Below are 15353 nucleotides of genomic sequence, written 5' to 3' on the forward strand. Positions count from 1 at the left end.
AATAAGTGGCATGCATTTAATCGAAACTATATCATATGACGCTAATCTAAATCGAACTAACCCACCTAAGTCTTCGACAAGTCACAAGCACTGCACATGCCTATTCCAAGTAAATTGAGTTAAGTAGAATAGGATAGATAAAGGAGCGACGATGTGTCTAATGTCAATCGCATAGTTCGCATAGTTGGGCAAGCTTAACTTTATAGACTAGACTAAGTATCACTTATAAGTTAGGCAGAGTTTTACTAGTGAATTAGGCCATGCTTTGTTCACGAGTTGGTCGTACCTAGACACATGAATTGGGGTCGAATCTGATCACATTGACTGAGTCATACCTCTGGCCCATGCCTGACCACATGGTTATATCGTACCTTACCACATGAGCTGAGTCATATATGATCACATAGACTGGATCATACCTACCCACATGGGTGGGTCATACTATCACGGACAAACTTTGAAACAGGATGTTTGATGTAATGCTTATATCTGTCCGTGTCTGTTGGCATGTTCATGCCTTGTACAGCGTGTAGAGGGGCAGCCGAAGGCTTATAAGTCTCATTTTAGTTGGGTTGGTGACCTCTTTAGGCTTGTAAATAAAGGTAGTGTCATGTGGACACGTGAGAGAGCTTTTCGGTCTGTAATGGACCATTTTACCCTTTGTTGTGCCACTGTTCAGAGCTTGTAAAGTCTGTTTGTATTTTGCATTGTCTATAAAGTGTTTTTCGGACATGTTTGCTTGTGGATCCCGATTGAGGCGTTTTCTTTAACCCGTTCTCTCTTTTGTTGGTCCTAAGGGACAATGGGAGGCTTCGGGGAGGCTGACCTTTGCGGACGGACGCGCGAGGGTGCCGCACGACTTAGGCAAAACCAGCTAAGTCCGTGTCATATGGTATCAGAGCGGGACAAGCACTCATAGAAACACTTGACATGCAAACGTGGGGGACCTAGCGGGGCTGCGTTGAGGGCAGTCAGCACACGCGCGACCGTTTGAGGGAAAACGGGCATGGAGATGTAGGGAAAAGAGTCGCTCAGAGGAGCGGGTATCTGAGATTGGCATTCAGAGGAATGGCCAACCCTTTGCGCAAGAGGCACCACGAGAACAGGCAAGCTTGGAAGAATTTGGAGCGCACAAAGGTTGGGATGGCTGAGTTTGAGCTACGGCTCAACATTGACAACTATACTTGATGGTGCTCTAGGCAAGCGAGGCTCTTGGCAAGAATGAGACCATCCAAGGTGGAATGAGTTGCTCAACGACCAAAAGAGTTATGCAAAAGCTCACAGAGGTGAGGGGAATTGCTAACTCGAAGAATTTGGTACTCATGCATGGGCTTGTATGCGGACGATGGAATGTTCGTGGCCATCCCAAGGCGACCGAGACTCGGCGCCATGGAGCATTGAAACTTTCTCTTCGGCATGCGAAGGATACGTCCGTAGGAGGCTGAAGTGTGCAATGAGTTCAGCATGTTGCTAGGCCTTGAGGGGTGCAGTGGGGGCTGTATTGACGTGGAGTCGCAATCTAGCAAGTGCGTTTGCAGGAGGCAGAACAATGCACAGTTTGTTCAGCAGATTGGAGTAGTCCAAGGGGATGGTGGTCTCCGAAACGAAGAGAGATGTTGCTCCAACGGGATAGTTATCCAGGAGGGATAAGTCCTGGCTCTCCAGAGGGAGAGTCATGTGAGACAGATCTCACATGTTGAGGAGGAGTACCTCAACAAACAACAACTCCACGAAGCTCGATAGACTGAGCAAGCGGCGAGGAGTTGTCGCATGATCTCGCTCGAGAGAATGCATTGGTGGATGCATTGCGAGATCAAGTGGGGGAGCGACCTAAAGCAACTTAAATGAAGGCACACTTGGAGTCGATGTGGAGATCGGACTCAAGGGAGGGCTGACCCGTGGAATGGTGGGCACGAGGGCCACCATCGACTCAATGCAAAAACGAGGAGCAGAGCAACTTGGGTGTAACTTGGCGAAGTACCCAAGCCGCATGAAGGGAGCCAGCATAGAAGTTGGAACATGGAGCAGAGGCACAGTGCTTCCCTAGACAGAGGTCAAGGACATGAACTCTTGCAGAGGCAGGAGTAGGATCATGTTGTTCCATGGGTCCTTCATTCTGACGGAGCGGACTCATCTTGCATGGTGCCAAAGACGAAGGGAGCTTCGAGGCACATGCACCTTATCTCGGAGAAGCATTTGAAGGAGGAACTAAGGCGACTCAATTTGCGGAGGCGAAGTTGGGTACAGAAGGCCTTAGCACGGGGCAAGAGGACGCAGAGGCGGGTACTCTTGAAGAATATGCCACAGTGTCGCCATTCGAGTTGCTATGAAGGAAGCGGTGCGCAGCGGAGATTGTGCTGGTAGGGGCAGAGGCCCAAGATCCAGACAATGGTGCACAAATTATAGTGAAGTCGGTGGACTTCGGGAGCTACTAGGCGACGGACTGTCCTAGAGCAGTGCTTCATCTAGGTGTGACCCAAGAGTGGGTGGATGAAGGTCGATTGCCAAAGGAACGAACAAAATCGAAGGTGGAGGAGACCCTGCGATGTATTGGCAGAGGCCACACATGGAGGGTTCACAATTCGAGTTTATTCCACAAGGATCAGAATGCAATGGAGATGTCACCAGGAGGCGACATGGTGCAGCGGATCGTGGTGGAACAGTTCGTGACAATGCGATATACACAACAGAGTCCCGTGAGGGATGAGATCATATGGAGGTATGATCGGGAGCTACTGGGAGCTCCGCTTTGGTGAACAACACGACGGCAAGAAGGGCTATGGATTCAAGGAGTGAAGGCCATGGTACCGCAGAGGCGGGTCTTCCGGGCGTGCACCGAATTTTGCATCGGATGAAAACCTTGGTCATCAGCATATGGGGGCTAGGTTCCACCAAGGGAAAAGTTCGAATGCAAGTACCAGTGAGTCCCATGGGAGGGACTTGATCATGCAGAGGTATGATCGAAGCAGCTGGAGGTGAATCACAGTAGCTAACTCAACGCAAGGAGTGCAAACACTTCAAGTGCTTCAGAAGTGTGAGCAAAGAGCAGGCGAAGGCCAGTAACCAGCTCGATGCATGAAGTATAACCTCGAGGAGGCGGGCGAAGTCACGTAACCTTTGCCTTCTCAACTCTTAAGAGAATGGGCGAAACCGAGTACCCCAGTTCTCTTATCTATCCAGCAGAGGAGCTCTGCACAAGTTCAAAGACCCTTCGAAGATAATGGAAGACAATAGTTGTCAAATCCTCACCAACGGTGATCAGTGCTACTGAGAGTAGATTGTCCGCTTCATTTCCCAACGAAATGCCAATCGAAAGCGGAAGTGATGCGAACCTACTTGGATGTGACAACTAACTGAAAGAAGAGTCAATGAGCAGATTTTGTGGAGGAAGGACCCAAAACTTCAGAAGTTTGCGAGGCGATGCTCGTTAAAGCTCCAACAAGCATCCACCCAGTTCAAGCAGCATGTGGAAATTTTGAGAAACTGGCGCAGTAAGAATGGTCTTTTCCTTCATTTGGTGGATCCGCAGGAATCAACGAGGATCAACACAACTCAGCCAACCCCACACTAGAGTCAGAGTCATTGGCGAGTTGAAGCAGCATGGCGGATCAAAGGTTCGACTACTCAAAAACAGCAGCGGAGAGCAGCTGGGAGCTAGGAGGCGCATTGCAGCTGGAGCGGAAGATTGAAGACTCAGCAAAGGCGAAGAGTTACAGTGTTCACAAAGGCTTCGACGAGGACGTCGAAGGGATAAGTGGGGGAGAATGTCACGGACAAACTTTGAAACAGGATGTTTGATGTAATGCTTATATCTGTCCGTGTCTGTTGGCATGTTCATGCCTTGTACAGCGTGTAGAGGGGCAGCCGAAGGCTTATAAGTCCCATTTTAGTTGGGTTGGTGGCCTCTTTAGGCTTGTAAATAAAGGTAGTGTCATGTGGACACGTGAGAGAGCTTTTCGGTCTGTAATGGACCATTTTACCCTTTGTTGTGCCACTGTTCAAAGCTTGTAAAGTCTGTTTGTATTTTGCATTGTCTATGAAGTGTTTTTCGGACATGTTTGCTTGTGGATCCCGATTGAGGCGTTTTCTTTAACCCGTTCTCTCTTTTGTTAGTCCTAAGGGACAATGGGAGGCTTCGGGGAGGTTGACCTTTGCGGACGGACGCGCGAGGGTGCCGCACGACTTAGGCAAAACCAGCTAAGTCCGTGTCAATACGTTGCCACATTGGTTGGCTTGTACTATGTCACATAGGTTGAGTCATCCCTAGTAGGTTGTACTTGGCCACATGAACTATGTTATACATGACCACATGAGCTAAGTCAATTCAGTCTGACAGATCAACTTGACTAAAGTTAGATCCTAATTAGACTCATCTCATCAAATTAGATTTCAATATTTAAAATTATTAAAGAATGACTCAAATATATTAATAAGAAATTTTAAATTCATGATCTTAAATTTAAAACTAATTATATTATAGAAATTCACATATAATTCTTGAAATATATATATATATATATATATATATATATATAATTAAATAAATTAGAACTATTATGCTAATCCAAAAATAGAAAATTTAATAATTAAATTAATATTAAAATTCACTTTAATTTAAGATATCAACATAAAATAAAGAGTCATTCTAACATCATAAAATAATTATCATTATTTATTAATCATGAAATTTTAAAACTAAAACATCATTATGCATCATAAAATTTTAACAATCTCAACATCAATATTTCAAAATATAAATCAAAGTTAGTTAAAAAAGATATGATCCTACCTTTACTCGACTATCCTTTCCTCAATATCATCCTCCTCATGAAGTCCTCTTCACAATTCTCCCATTATTAGGTTTGATGGGGAATGAGGGAGGAGTAGCCCCTTTTATATAGGAGAAGATGAGATCTCCCCCAAAAGATAAGTAATAATTTAATTTTTATTTTTAATTTATTTTTCTTTTACTTTTCCACACAAAGAGAGTAATATAATATTTATTTCCTATAGTTCACATATAAAAATTGGAATATAAACTATTTACCTCATAAATATCAAATCACTTATTAAGTAATAAATAAATTAATAATTTAATTGATTAGTAGAATTTATAACTTATTCACGTGATTAAGAAAACTAAATTTAATTAATTTCTTAACTATAGTATATAAATATATAAGTTAATAATAAGGTAATATATTATTTATAAGTAATTAATTTATGTTAAGGGAGAAATTATTGATGATTACAAAAGGCCTCTAGATGATGAAGCCGGTTGCACCAAGCATTGCCCACCTTTGCATTGATGAGCTCATAGACTTTGTATATGTACATAGTTTGAAATCGTAAGGCACAAAAAAAAAAAAAAAAAAAAGGAATCGAACACTAAAGATTTTATAGAAATATAAGCGGAGGAATCAAACACAATTATGTTTGTTTATTTAGTATACATACCTAACGAAATTTTACGGGATTTTGATCATACACCTCTTTGAGTCTTTATGATTTGTTCGTCAAAACATCTCATAGGGAGTAATTAAGGATCAGACTCTCCCACAAGTGGAGAAGGCTAGGCACTAGCTTAAAGAGGTCAGGGGGTGGTGTTGCTAAGGGTGTAATAGGAGCGTAAAGCCACTTATACCTAGCCCCCCAATGTCAAAGCTTGAGGGGTGCTTTTGATGAGGTAAGTATGAGGCTAGCCTTTGTCCCTTGGGAAAGGGAGAAGGGGTTCTCCTTGTCTTAGGTGTTCATTGGGAAGAGTAATAGAAGGGTGTGCTCGTGAAATTTGACCCTCCTTCTAATACTAAAATGATGGTTCATTGATATCGTTGATTGATGAGTCAGTACGGTTGGTTCACTTCCAAATGCATAAGTTTATCCGAATGCCTCTTTCTAGCTGACATGGAAGACTTAATGAGGTGAAATCGCATGAGCGACCTAGTCGGAAGTGCTCTTGTCGATGAGAACCTAGTTCGGGATGACCGGATGAATAGTTCGGGATCTTCTTAGTTGCAAGGTTACTTCTCTGGGTCGGGTCATCTGAGTGTCCTCGAGAGATGATTTATCTTGTGGTTGCGTGTCTATGTCTTGACAACGAAGTTACTCGCTCTTTATCGATGATCTAGCATGACATGTCAACGTTGGGGTTGCTCGACACAAACCCTTCTATGCTTAAGTCAATGCAGGAGAGCGAGTAGTCATGTAAATTGTATGATTATATTAGTGTGTAGAGAGTTCCCCTCGAGCATAACCTGATAGTATTTTTTTATACCTAATTCCGAGACCTTTCTTGTTGACCAGTTCTAATTGATCTCGATAAGGTGATGATTATTGAAATGCACTTTCTGCTATTTTGGGTTACTGACATGAAGTCTTACTTAGATGAGCTGACATCCGACAAAATGACCCCTATCAAGCATCTTTGGTCAAGCTAGTCATAGCCGTCGCAGATAAAGCATCGCGTCCTTCTCGACGACAACCATGTAGAAGATTCGGATCCTCTCTGACCCTACCAAATTGATTCCCATCCGATTCTCTCATCTCTACCCTCCATCTCTTCGATCCTCAATCTCAACCATCGATTGAGATTGATCAGACTCGCGGTGTGCTAACTGATACCGGATATTATTACTATAATAATAATAATAAACCAATACCTGATATTATTACTATAATAATAATAAGTGGCGTGTCTTCAATCAAAGACCGTGTGGTGGTTGACGATGACATTTGCAATGACGTCAGAAGGAATATGATTACGTGGGGCGGCTATTCCAATTGCGCGTACGTGAAAGCCTCTGCAAGAAGAGAATACGTAGGCAAATACGATACGCACACGAACGTTTCAGGGAGATGCAATCTGCACATCACCACCGACAATTATTTGATTCTGTAGCCAAGCTTTGTAGCCTCCACGCTTGAAGCAACGGCAAGGGAATCATCCAGGAGAGGAGAGGGGGTTGAACTTTGACCACTTGAAAGCATGGAACCTGCTTTGTTAGACCAGAAACATTGCACTGTAGAGACGGAGAGCGCAACAAGTGCACGTTCTTGTTTTCTCGGTCAACCTCAGGCCTCCTTCCCTGCATCTACAAATACGCAGCACCCACCGCATCCTCTGAGCACTAAGGCGGATAGTTAGAGCAAAAGCAAGGGAAAAGGAAGAAGAAGAGGAAAGAGAAAGAGCATCCACTTCTTGTGTGCGCTAGTAAGAATGGCAGCCATCCCTCTGCTTGGTTCCTACAAGATGGGCAAGTTTGATCTCTCTCACAGGTCAGAACTGCTGCTTCTTCTTCTTCTTCTTTGCTTGGGTTGTTGACACGTGTGTGGGTGTTGAGCTTAATTCTTTGATCGAATTGTTTGACTACGGCAATTTGTCAATGCTCGTTGAGATTATAATTCCCCTGTTCTTCTTGTTGTATTCACCAAAGAAGTATTTTGGTCTTCTGCTGCAACAGGATTGTTTTGGCACCGTTGACAAGAAGCAGATCATACGGTAACGTTCCTCAGCCACATGCTGTGGTGTACTACTCTCAGAGAGCCACCGATGGAGGCCTTCTCATCACGGAAGCGACAGGAGTCTCAGACACTGCTCAGGGGTATGATTCGTAGCAGCCAAAGTAAAAATGCTATCATTTGATTACGGTTTGGTGGTAAAACTTGTTCTTCATGCATAGATATCCCGATACTCCTGGAGTGTGGACAAGAGAGCAAGTGGAGGCGTGGAAGCCCATCGTAGACGCCGTTCATGCCAAGGGCGGAGTCTTCTTCTGCCAGCTTTGGCATGTTGGCAGAGTCTCCAACACCGGTATTGCTTGGTCCCGTCCTTCCTGTCCTCAAGTAGAAGCTTGGCATTTATGATTCCTTGTACGAATGTGTGTGCAGGTTACCAGCCTAATGGACAAGATCCAATCTCGAGCACCGACAAACAGGTGCCGACACAAGTGCTTCACGATGGCTCGATCGAAGAGTACTCTCGTCCTCGAAGACTAAGAACAGAAGAGATCCCTCGAATCGTCGAGGATTTTAGACTGGCGGCCAGGAACGCCATCGAAGCTGGTGAGATGCTTTCGCTACTTCAAGTTCCTCTTTTTCTCATGCATTCTCTTAACGGGTCCGAATCGTGCAGGCTTCGATGGAGTGGAGATCCACGGCGCAAATGGCTACCTGATCGAGCAGTTCATGAAAGATAGCGCGAACGATCGAACCGATGTGTATGGCGGGAGCTTGGAGAACCGATGTCGCTTTGCGTTGGAGGTGGTCGAAGCGGTCGTCGGTGAGATCGGAGCTGACAGAGTTGGGATGCGGCTGTCACCGTTCTTGGACTACATGGACTGCTGGGATTCAGACCCCGAGGCACTTGCCCTCTACATGGTGCAAGCACTGAACAAGCACGGCATCCTCTACTGCCACATGATAGAGCCCAGGATGGCCGTCGTCAATGGCAGGTATCACATCCCTCACCGGCTTCTTCCCATGAGGAAGGCGTTCAAGGGAACCTTCATCGTCGCAGGAGGCTACGATCGCGACGAAGGTAACAAGGTTGTGGACGAGGGATACACAGATCTGGTGGCTTTTGGCCGACTGTTCTTGGCGAATCCTGACTTGCCCAAGAGATTTGAGCTGAATGCTGCAGTGAACAAGTATGACAGGAACACCTTCTACACCTCTGATCCAGTTGTTGGGTACACAGACTACCCATTCCTGGAGAACTCTGTATGAATGATCAAATGATACATCTGTTCCACTCTACTTTTTTTGTATGCCCAATAAAATTTCATTAGTGTGTTAATCGGATACAGAAAATGATCAAACACAAGAATTCAAAGAAAAATCATCATCACTACACTTGTTTCTAAAGAACTGTACACGAGGTTTCGTACAGAAGCTTACAGTGACATTTTGCATTGCCTCGAGTGATTTCATCGTTTTACATGGCATAGAAATCATGGAAGAAAAAGCAGCTGGGAAATTACAGTGAGCAAATTGTTTCTGAATGGTTCACTCGGATGTGTCATCAGGTTCTCCACTGGCACTTTCCCAGTGGAATAGGCCTGCAGGAAGAGACCAAGCATTGCGAGCATCGCTAGCCGCCTGCTCTTAATCTCCTTCACCTTGAGCAGTGCAGCTTCGTTTGCCAGCCCCAGAGGATCAAATGGACCTCCAGGGTTGAGCTTGTCCTCCAAATCCTTCTAATATGAGCAGTCTGGTATCATCTAATTTAACAGAACACAAAGTAAATGACTGATTTCGATGTTGAGGTCTTCCTTACCAGTCCATTGATAATTCTATAGTATTCAGCACCTCCAACCAGCACGATCTCAGCAATGACAGCAACCACAAGATTGATTGGAATGTTACTTCCAAAATAATTCGATGTAATTCCATCTAGGAGAAGAGCACCATCTGCAAAACACATCAATAGGCCACCAAATTAGTCAGCGGCACGAACAGACAGCCATTTAGATTTGAAGTATGCTTTGGATTAAGAGGATCATATAGTCAAGAGACACATGAGCAAATTATTTCATGCATTTTAGCACAAATATCTATTGCCTAGAAAGGTGATCTTGTAATTTTACTGTGCATAAATTCCAACAAACAAAGTATATCCACCCAGCAATGCAGGATAAGGATGATCGATGTACATAGTCATACCTCTAATATAGAGAGTTATTTCCCTAGCTTGAAATCTCCTGGATCATAACGAAGCAACCTAACTATATATATATATATATATGTAGATATATATATATATATGTATATATATGTAGATATATATATATATATGTATATATATATATATATGTATATATATGTATATATAAATATATATGTATATATATATATGTATATATAAATATATATGTATATATACATATACATATATATATTCTAATACTTGAGGAAATCCATAGATAACTCTAAGGAGGAATTGGTCCATAGTCTTTAGAAAAAATGGCCTGAGCAGACACTATAGATGAACATATCACATAGTAGATGACAGAAGGTGCAGTTCAAAAGTGAAGTTGCTTGAGCTATGAAGATTGTCAGGTACAAAATAAGCATAATACTAATAATACCTTGAACCAGACAGCCTCAGGACCACAATTTGCACCATAATACTAATTGTGGTGCAAATTTGCACCGAAATAAGCATTGCCCACCTTTGCATGGATGAGCTCATAGACTTTGTATCTGTACCGTTGTTTGAAATTGGAAGGCACAGCAGCGAAAAGGAATCAACACCAAAGATTTTGTAGGAATGCGAGTGGAGGAAGATGACTTGGTTAATCTGGCACACATACTTGGCGAAATCTTCTGGCTTCTTGCTCATCCCGAAAGGATCATAGCCAAAGCTGCAAGGAGGTCAGAGCATGAATGATCCTTCAGGTATTAGAAATTTGAATACAACACCCACTCCGGTCAATATTCAAGTTACCCAAAAGCATACGTTATGACACTACTTTGGGGTACCACCGAGACAAAATAATAGCTCAATGTGGAGCTGACTGAGCTTGTTTCTGGTGACATAATAGCTCTTTGTAAGAAAGAGGCAGCATCAAATCCTTAATTCTACTTAAAGGAGTATGTATGATCGCCACAAAGAACAACTGAAAACAGGAATTGTCAGAAGCATCTTCTATTGTCAAAATTGTATCCGATAATTTAGATAGGTATAAATCTAAATGAGTTCGACAAATTTTATCATCCTCGAGATCCCTACAATGAATGTGATTATATACCGACGAACGGGGATGAGTAGAACATAACAGGCAACAAGTTCAAGTCCATTGAGATATTTTAGAATCTCGTACCGTTCCAAGAGGCCTACCAGCAAGAAAATATTTTTATGCGATCGATCGCGATTTTTCGCATTAGTTGACAGTCCCAAGTGCGTAATTCTATCAAATAGGTTATGAACACCATTAATTAAGCAAAAGTATAAGCCCGAGATGTCGAACAGTCAGTCTCACCAGACTACTTCATGAGCTCCTCATGGGGGAGAAACAGCAGCTTGCTTTATCTGGGCGGATCTTAGAGAAAAATGACGAACTAAAATCGCAAAGGCCGAGCGACCGGTGGTGATAGGCGTGCACGGAGGATCTCGGACGCTCCGAAGGAGACCAGTGCGGCCGCCGCGATGAGGCCACGGTGAGAGGCGTGCACCGAAGATCTCGGACGCTTCGAAGGGGGCCAAGCGGCCGCCGCGATGGTGGAGGCCACGGCAGCTGTAGAGGAAGGTTACAGATGGCAGTGGCGATGGAGTAACAAAGCTAAGCTGTACTTCGCTCTTTATAAATAAGTGACAATCCACTCTATTTTTATAAAAATAAAATAAATAAAATGCTTTTTTAGCCCATTTAAAAACTTTCTTTTATAGTACATAAAATATTTTTTTTATTGTATTCCTTTTAATACAAAAAGAATCATGAATCTAATCATAACTTTTATTTATTTATATATCAAAATATATGACTATTAAAAATTTATAGTCAAATTTATTTATAGTTTTCATGGTGTTCATAATAATGTTAAATAATCTCAATCAAAGTTATAAAAGCCAAGTGTTATTTCCATCCTTGAAATTTCTTTTGAAAGACTTTGAAATTATTTGATGAACTCTCCGAATCATAATTCCTTGTGTCTTCGTGCTCATAAATTATGACTCATCCAATAACATTCGATTGAAGAGACCTCAATCCCATGCTTCTTAAATTGTATTCTTCATATTATAAGTTTATTCGACTCAAAATTTTTTTTTTTCCAATTCAATAACTCATTTTTGTCTAAAGTATAATTTACAAATTTTTTTATAGTTATTTGAGAAAAAAAAGGATAAGCTATATATCCTTTACCCTTTTTCTTAATTAAAAAAATATTATTTTTATTTGTCGTCCTTAATAATTCCATCATTCTATGACTCTCGAAAGGGATAATCAAAATTCATAAACTATATATCATGTTCTAAGCTACATTATATAAACATAATGTATCAGAATTTTTTCTAATTTTCTGGTTTGGTCTAATCTGTAAAATAAAAATAGATTTTTGTCCAACTTTTGAGAACTTATTCACATTCCTCTCTCCACTGCTCAAGTTTGTGCCAACTCCTTTTTGCCACTGAGTTGGGCAGGATTCCAAGAGTGTCAAAGAGAATATTAATGCATAACAAAGATGTTAATGCATAACAAAGATGTGATTCACAAACCAAGAAAATTATTGCTGATTGATGTCATGTGAAAGATGCAAAAACATTTTTCAGGGTACTCAACATGATCAAGGAGAGTATGCTAGAATTTATAAGGAACTGATAAGTATATTATCATTAATTTTGACTTAGATATTTTGAGCTTAGTATTAGTAGTAGGCAAAGGATTACTACAATCTTGTGTTGACTAACAATAATAAAATAAATAGATATCCATAAACATGAGATATATCCAAGTAGGCATATGCATTTAAATTTCCACTGATTTATAGAAATGCTGGCATCATATAATTCAAGTATTCCAGGAAGAACCATTCTTGCATGAACATTATTATCATTGTGAAAAATCAACAAAGATGATCCCCAAAAATCCAGAACAAAGATGGCCTGTTACCAACAAAAGCTTGACAACAATTTGGAAATGTTCTCCCCAATCTTCATGCTAGTGGAACAAAGTGAATCCTGAAATCATGGGGAGAGGGATATGATTCATGTAAGAGGATGTCTCCAGAAAGCATAAAAGAATAGGATATCTGTTGAAGAACAACTTGAAGCCACTGCCTTCCTTGCACCAAAGTTGGTGAGAAAGACAAGCTGTGTCAACAACAATTTTGGATCAAGCACAGAAAGTTATGGATCCATCAGTACATGTTGAAGCTCAAAAAAACTCAATCACTGCACAGCAGAGGATTCCAGCACAGGATAGGAACTCAAGGAATTGGTTTGATGATAGTAATCACCACCAAGAACCATGATTTCTTCCATGTGTGTGTCATAAACCCTAGTCTTTGATTTAGTCACATTGAAGCTATGATCAAGTCAAACCTTCACAATGGGGTTCATCTAATCAAATGACTAGTTGTTAGCTTGCTGAAAGTAGTAGGAGGGGGGATGTATGTGAAACATATGATTCTATGTCCTATTTCTAACCATGATGTGTTCTCTGCCTTCAATTCCAGATAAGGATTATGATTCTTCCATACTTTACCTGTTTCAATAGCACTTTACACTGGCAAATCAAATTATTCTGTTTTACTCCTATGCAGTTGTTGTTCTTTGCATAAGAGAAAAGAACAAAGGAAAGTTTCAAGCACACATTTATTTCCTCTGGCTATCAAATGTTTGTGGTTTCTTAGGTACAAAGTAGCTGTTACATTCTAAATGAGAAGTTTGAACCTAATATTCTACATCTACACAATATTTTCATGCTCAAGTAGTCTGATCTTGTTGTCAACCTATCATCAAAACTTTTGGTGAAGCATATACAGAATGATTAGAAATATGTTACATAACCATTTTATGCATTTACATCAGGAATGAACAGGAAAAAGACTCATTCAAGCAAGACATGAACACAAGATGACAATCCACAACTCATTCACAGGGGCATGCAATCTTGCTTACATCCGAGGGCATAAATGCCAAGATCATGAGCAAAACGAGTATGCCGATTGGGAGTAGGAGTAGCGCAAGAGGTGGCGGCGGCAGTGGAGGCAGTATCACCGGAAGTATCAGCAATGAGGCAGTGAGGCAAAGAAGTAGCAGCAATGATTCTGCACTAAAATATTTAGAGGGGGAAGATGTATGGCTTTGTTCTCGTGGTGTGGTGGTGGATCCTCCATAGACGGTTCTTGAATCGGCTGCGAGATGATCCTTCCGAGTTCTTCCTTCCATCGAAGCACCTCGGTCAAGCTGTCTGCCAATCTGAACTTTTGGCGTTCATGGATGTTACCTCGTCCCAAAGTTTCTCTCAGGAAGGACAAATCATCGTCTTCAACTCCCACCAATGACGACGATTCTCAATGTGGAATCTTACCAAGTCAAATGAGTTCTTTCCAGATTAGGATCGGAAGCTGAATCCCTGAAACCGAGAGGACGAACTGCTAACTCGGTGGCTGAATCCCTGAACGAGGAACCGAGAGTCCAAGATGAGCTCAATCTAAGCAATAGTGTCCGAGCTCCCGTTGCAGAAATCGTTTCCTGATCACGTTGGCCATAGGAGAATAGTCAGTTCCGTGAGACAGAAACTAATGAAGAAATTTAATCTCGAAGGAACACATATTGGATCGAGCAAATGTCCATCAAGCAGTGCATTCATACTGCTTCATAAACTCCAAGATCGAAACCTCCATCAATTCTTTGAAGATAGATTGATTTCCTCCCCCTCAAATAAAGAGAGCAGAGAGTCTTACCAGAAGGAAACATGAAGGAGAAAGTCTGAATGGAGACCATGCTTGAACCTCAAAGCCAACATGACAACAAGGTTTGATCTCCTCAGGCAAAAGAAGAACTCGAGTGCATGTGTTTGTCCGTGCTCCTCATGCTTTGCTGCTCACATGCATGTATGAAGGGGAAAAGGATGAGAAGAGAGAGAGAGAGAGAGAGAGAGAGAGAGAGAGAGAGGAAAAGGCAACACCAGATGTGCTTATGGTGCTTTGCTTTCAAAGAGAGAAACCTGTGTAGGGTTCTGTGGGTGGATGCATTGCATCCCATTTTATGGTCGACCCCTCCCTCCACAGCTCCAACATCCAGGAAAGTTGGAGTGGAACATTCCACACCCGTCCTCGTGTCACGACATAGCCGACGAGAGTGTGAGGATCTCCATCTGTAGCAGCCAAAGGAAGGAAGCCTGTGACACAAAAATGGTGTGCCATGCACGGGAAGCAACATTAGATGATGCCAAAGATAAACTAATAATTCATGATATAGTTTGTGTTGTAGTCGAAGCCCTTAGAACATCCTTTCTTCCTTTAATATGAGGTTGGTGTTGTGGCTACTTATGCACTGCTACAGTCTCCACCATGCCATCATAATATGTAATCATGACATGATCCTATTTTATTTTGCATGCCAAATTTAGGGGACATGAGTGGTGTTGGATTTCTTTTCCTGTTGGGATCGTAAACAAAAACTATATCAGGATTTGTGAATCCCAAACACATAATTTTCTGATGATATTTATTTAGATTTGTTGAGGATGGAAAGTCGTAGAAACGAATGTAATAATATCTTTACAAACTCTCAACACCCATGAACAAGAAAGTAGAGAGAGAGAGAGAGAGAGAGAGAGAGGGTGCAGAGGTAGGAGATGGCTTCTGGGAAGGGCCAAAGGGGGGGTGTGATAGATGTTGAAGGTTCC

The 15353-nt window shown here is 41.9% G+C and overlaps 1 protein-coding gene and 2 long non-coding RNA genes across 3 annotated transcripts; 1 reads left to right on the forward strand and 2 right to left on the reverse strand.

Moving 5' to 3' along the window:
• Positions 1-7073: 7073 nt before the first annotated feature.
• On the forward strand, positions 7074-8794 carry LOC135631182 (putative 12-oxophytodienoate reductase 5). Its single transcript, XM_065138644.1, has 5 exons — positions 7074-7275; positions 7461-7601; positions 7680-7810; positions 7888-8061; positions 8132-8794. Exons 1-5 carry the CDS (start codon positions 7217-7219, stop codon positions 8722-8724), a joined length of 1098 nt encoding a protein of 365 aa, XP_064994716.1. The 5' UTR covers positions 7074-7216; the 3' UTR covers positions 8725-8794.
• A 36-nt stretch (positions 8795-8830) lies between these two features.
• Positions 8831-11293, reverse strand: LOC135631183 (uncharacterized). The gene is made up of 3 exons (XR_010494314.1): positions 10980-11293; positions 10086-10361; positions 8831-9408 (listed from the first exon to the last, which is right to left on the reverse strand). It is a non-coding gene; the product is annotated as an uncharacterized LOC135631183 (long non-coding RNA).
• Positions 11294-13883: 2590 nt separating this feature from the next.
• LOC108952150 (uncharacterized) lies at positions 13884-15260 on the reverse strand. The gene is made up of 3 exons (XR_010494201.1): positions 14670-15260; positions 14407-14542; positions 13884-14194 (listed from the first exon to the last, which is right to left on the reverse strand). It is a non-coding gene; the product is annotated as an uncharacterized LOC108952150 (long non-coding RNA).
• Between the last annotated feature and the right edge of the window lie 93 nt (positions 15261-15353).

Source organism: Musa acuminata, chromosome BXJ3-2 (assembly GCF_036884655.1).
Source record: "Musa acuminata AAA Group cultivar baxijiao chromosome BXJ3-2, Cavendish_Baxijiao_AAA, whole genome shotgun sequence".
Taxonomy (NCBI): domain Eukaryota; kingdom Viridiplantae; phylum Streptophyta; class Magnoliopsida; order Zingiberales; family Musaceae; genus Musa; species Musa acuminata.

Coding starts and splice junctions, on each gene's coding strand:
- LOC135631182 (XM_065138644.1), top strand. CDS start 7,217: ATGGCAGCCATCCCTCTGCTTGGTTCCTACAAGATGGGCAAGTTTGAT. Junction 7,276..7,460: donor AAGTTTGATCTCTCTCACAG/GTCAGAACTGCT, acceptor CTGCTGCAACAG/GATTGTTTTGGCACCGTTGA. Junction 7,602..7,679: donor GTCTCAGACACTGCTCAGGG/GTATGATTCGTA, acceptor CTTCATGCATAG/ATATCCCGATACTCCTGGAG.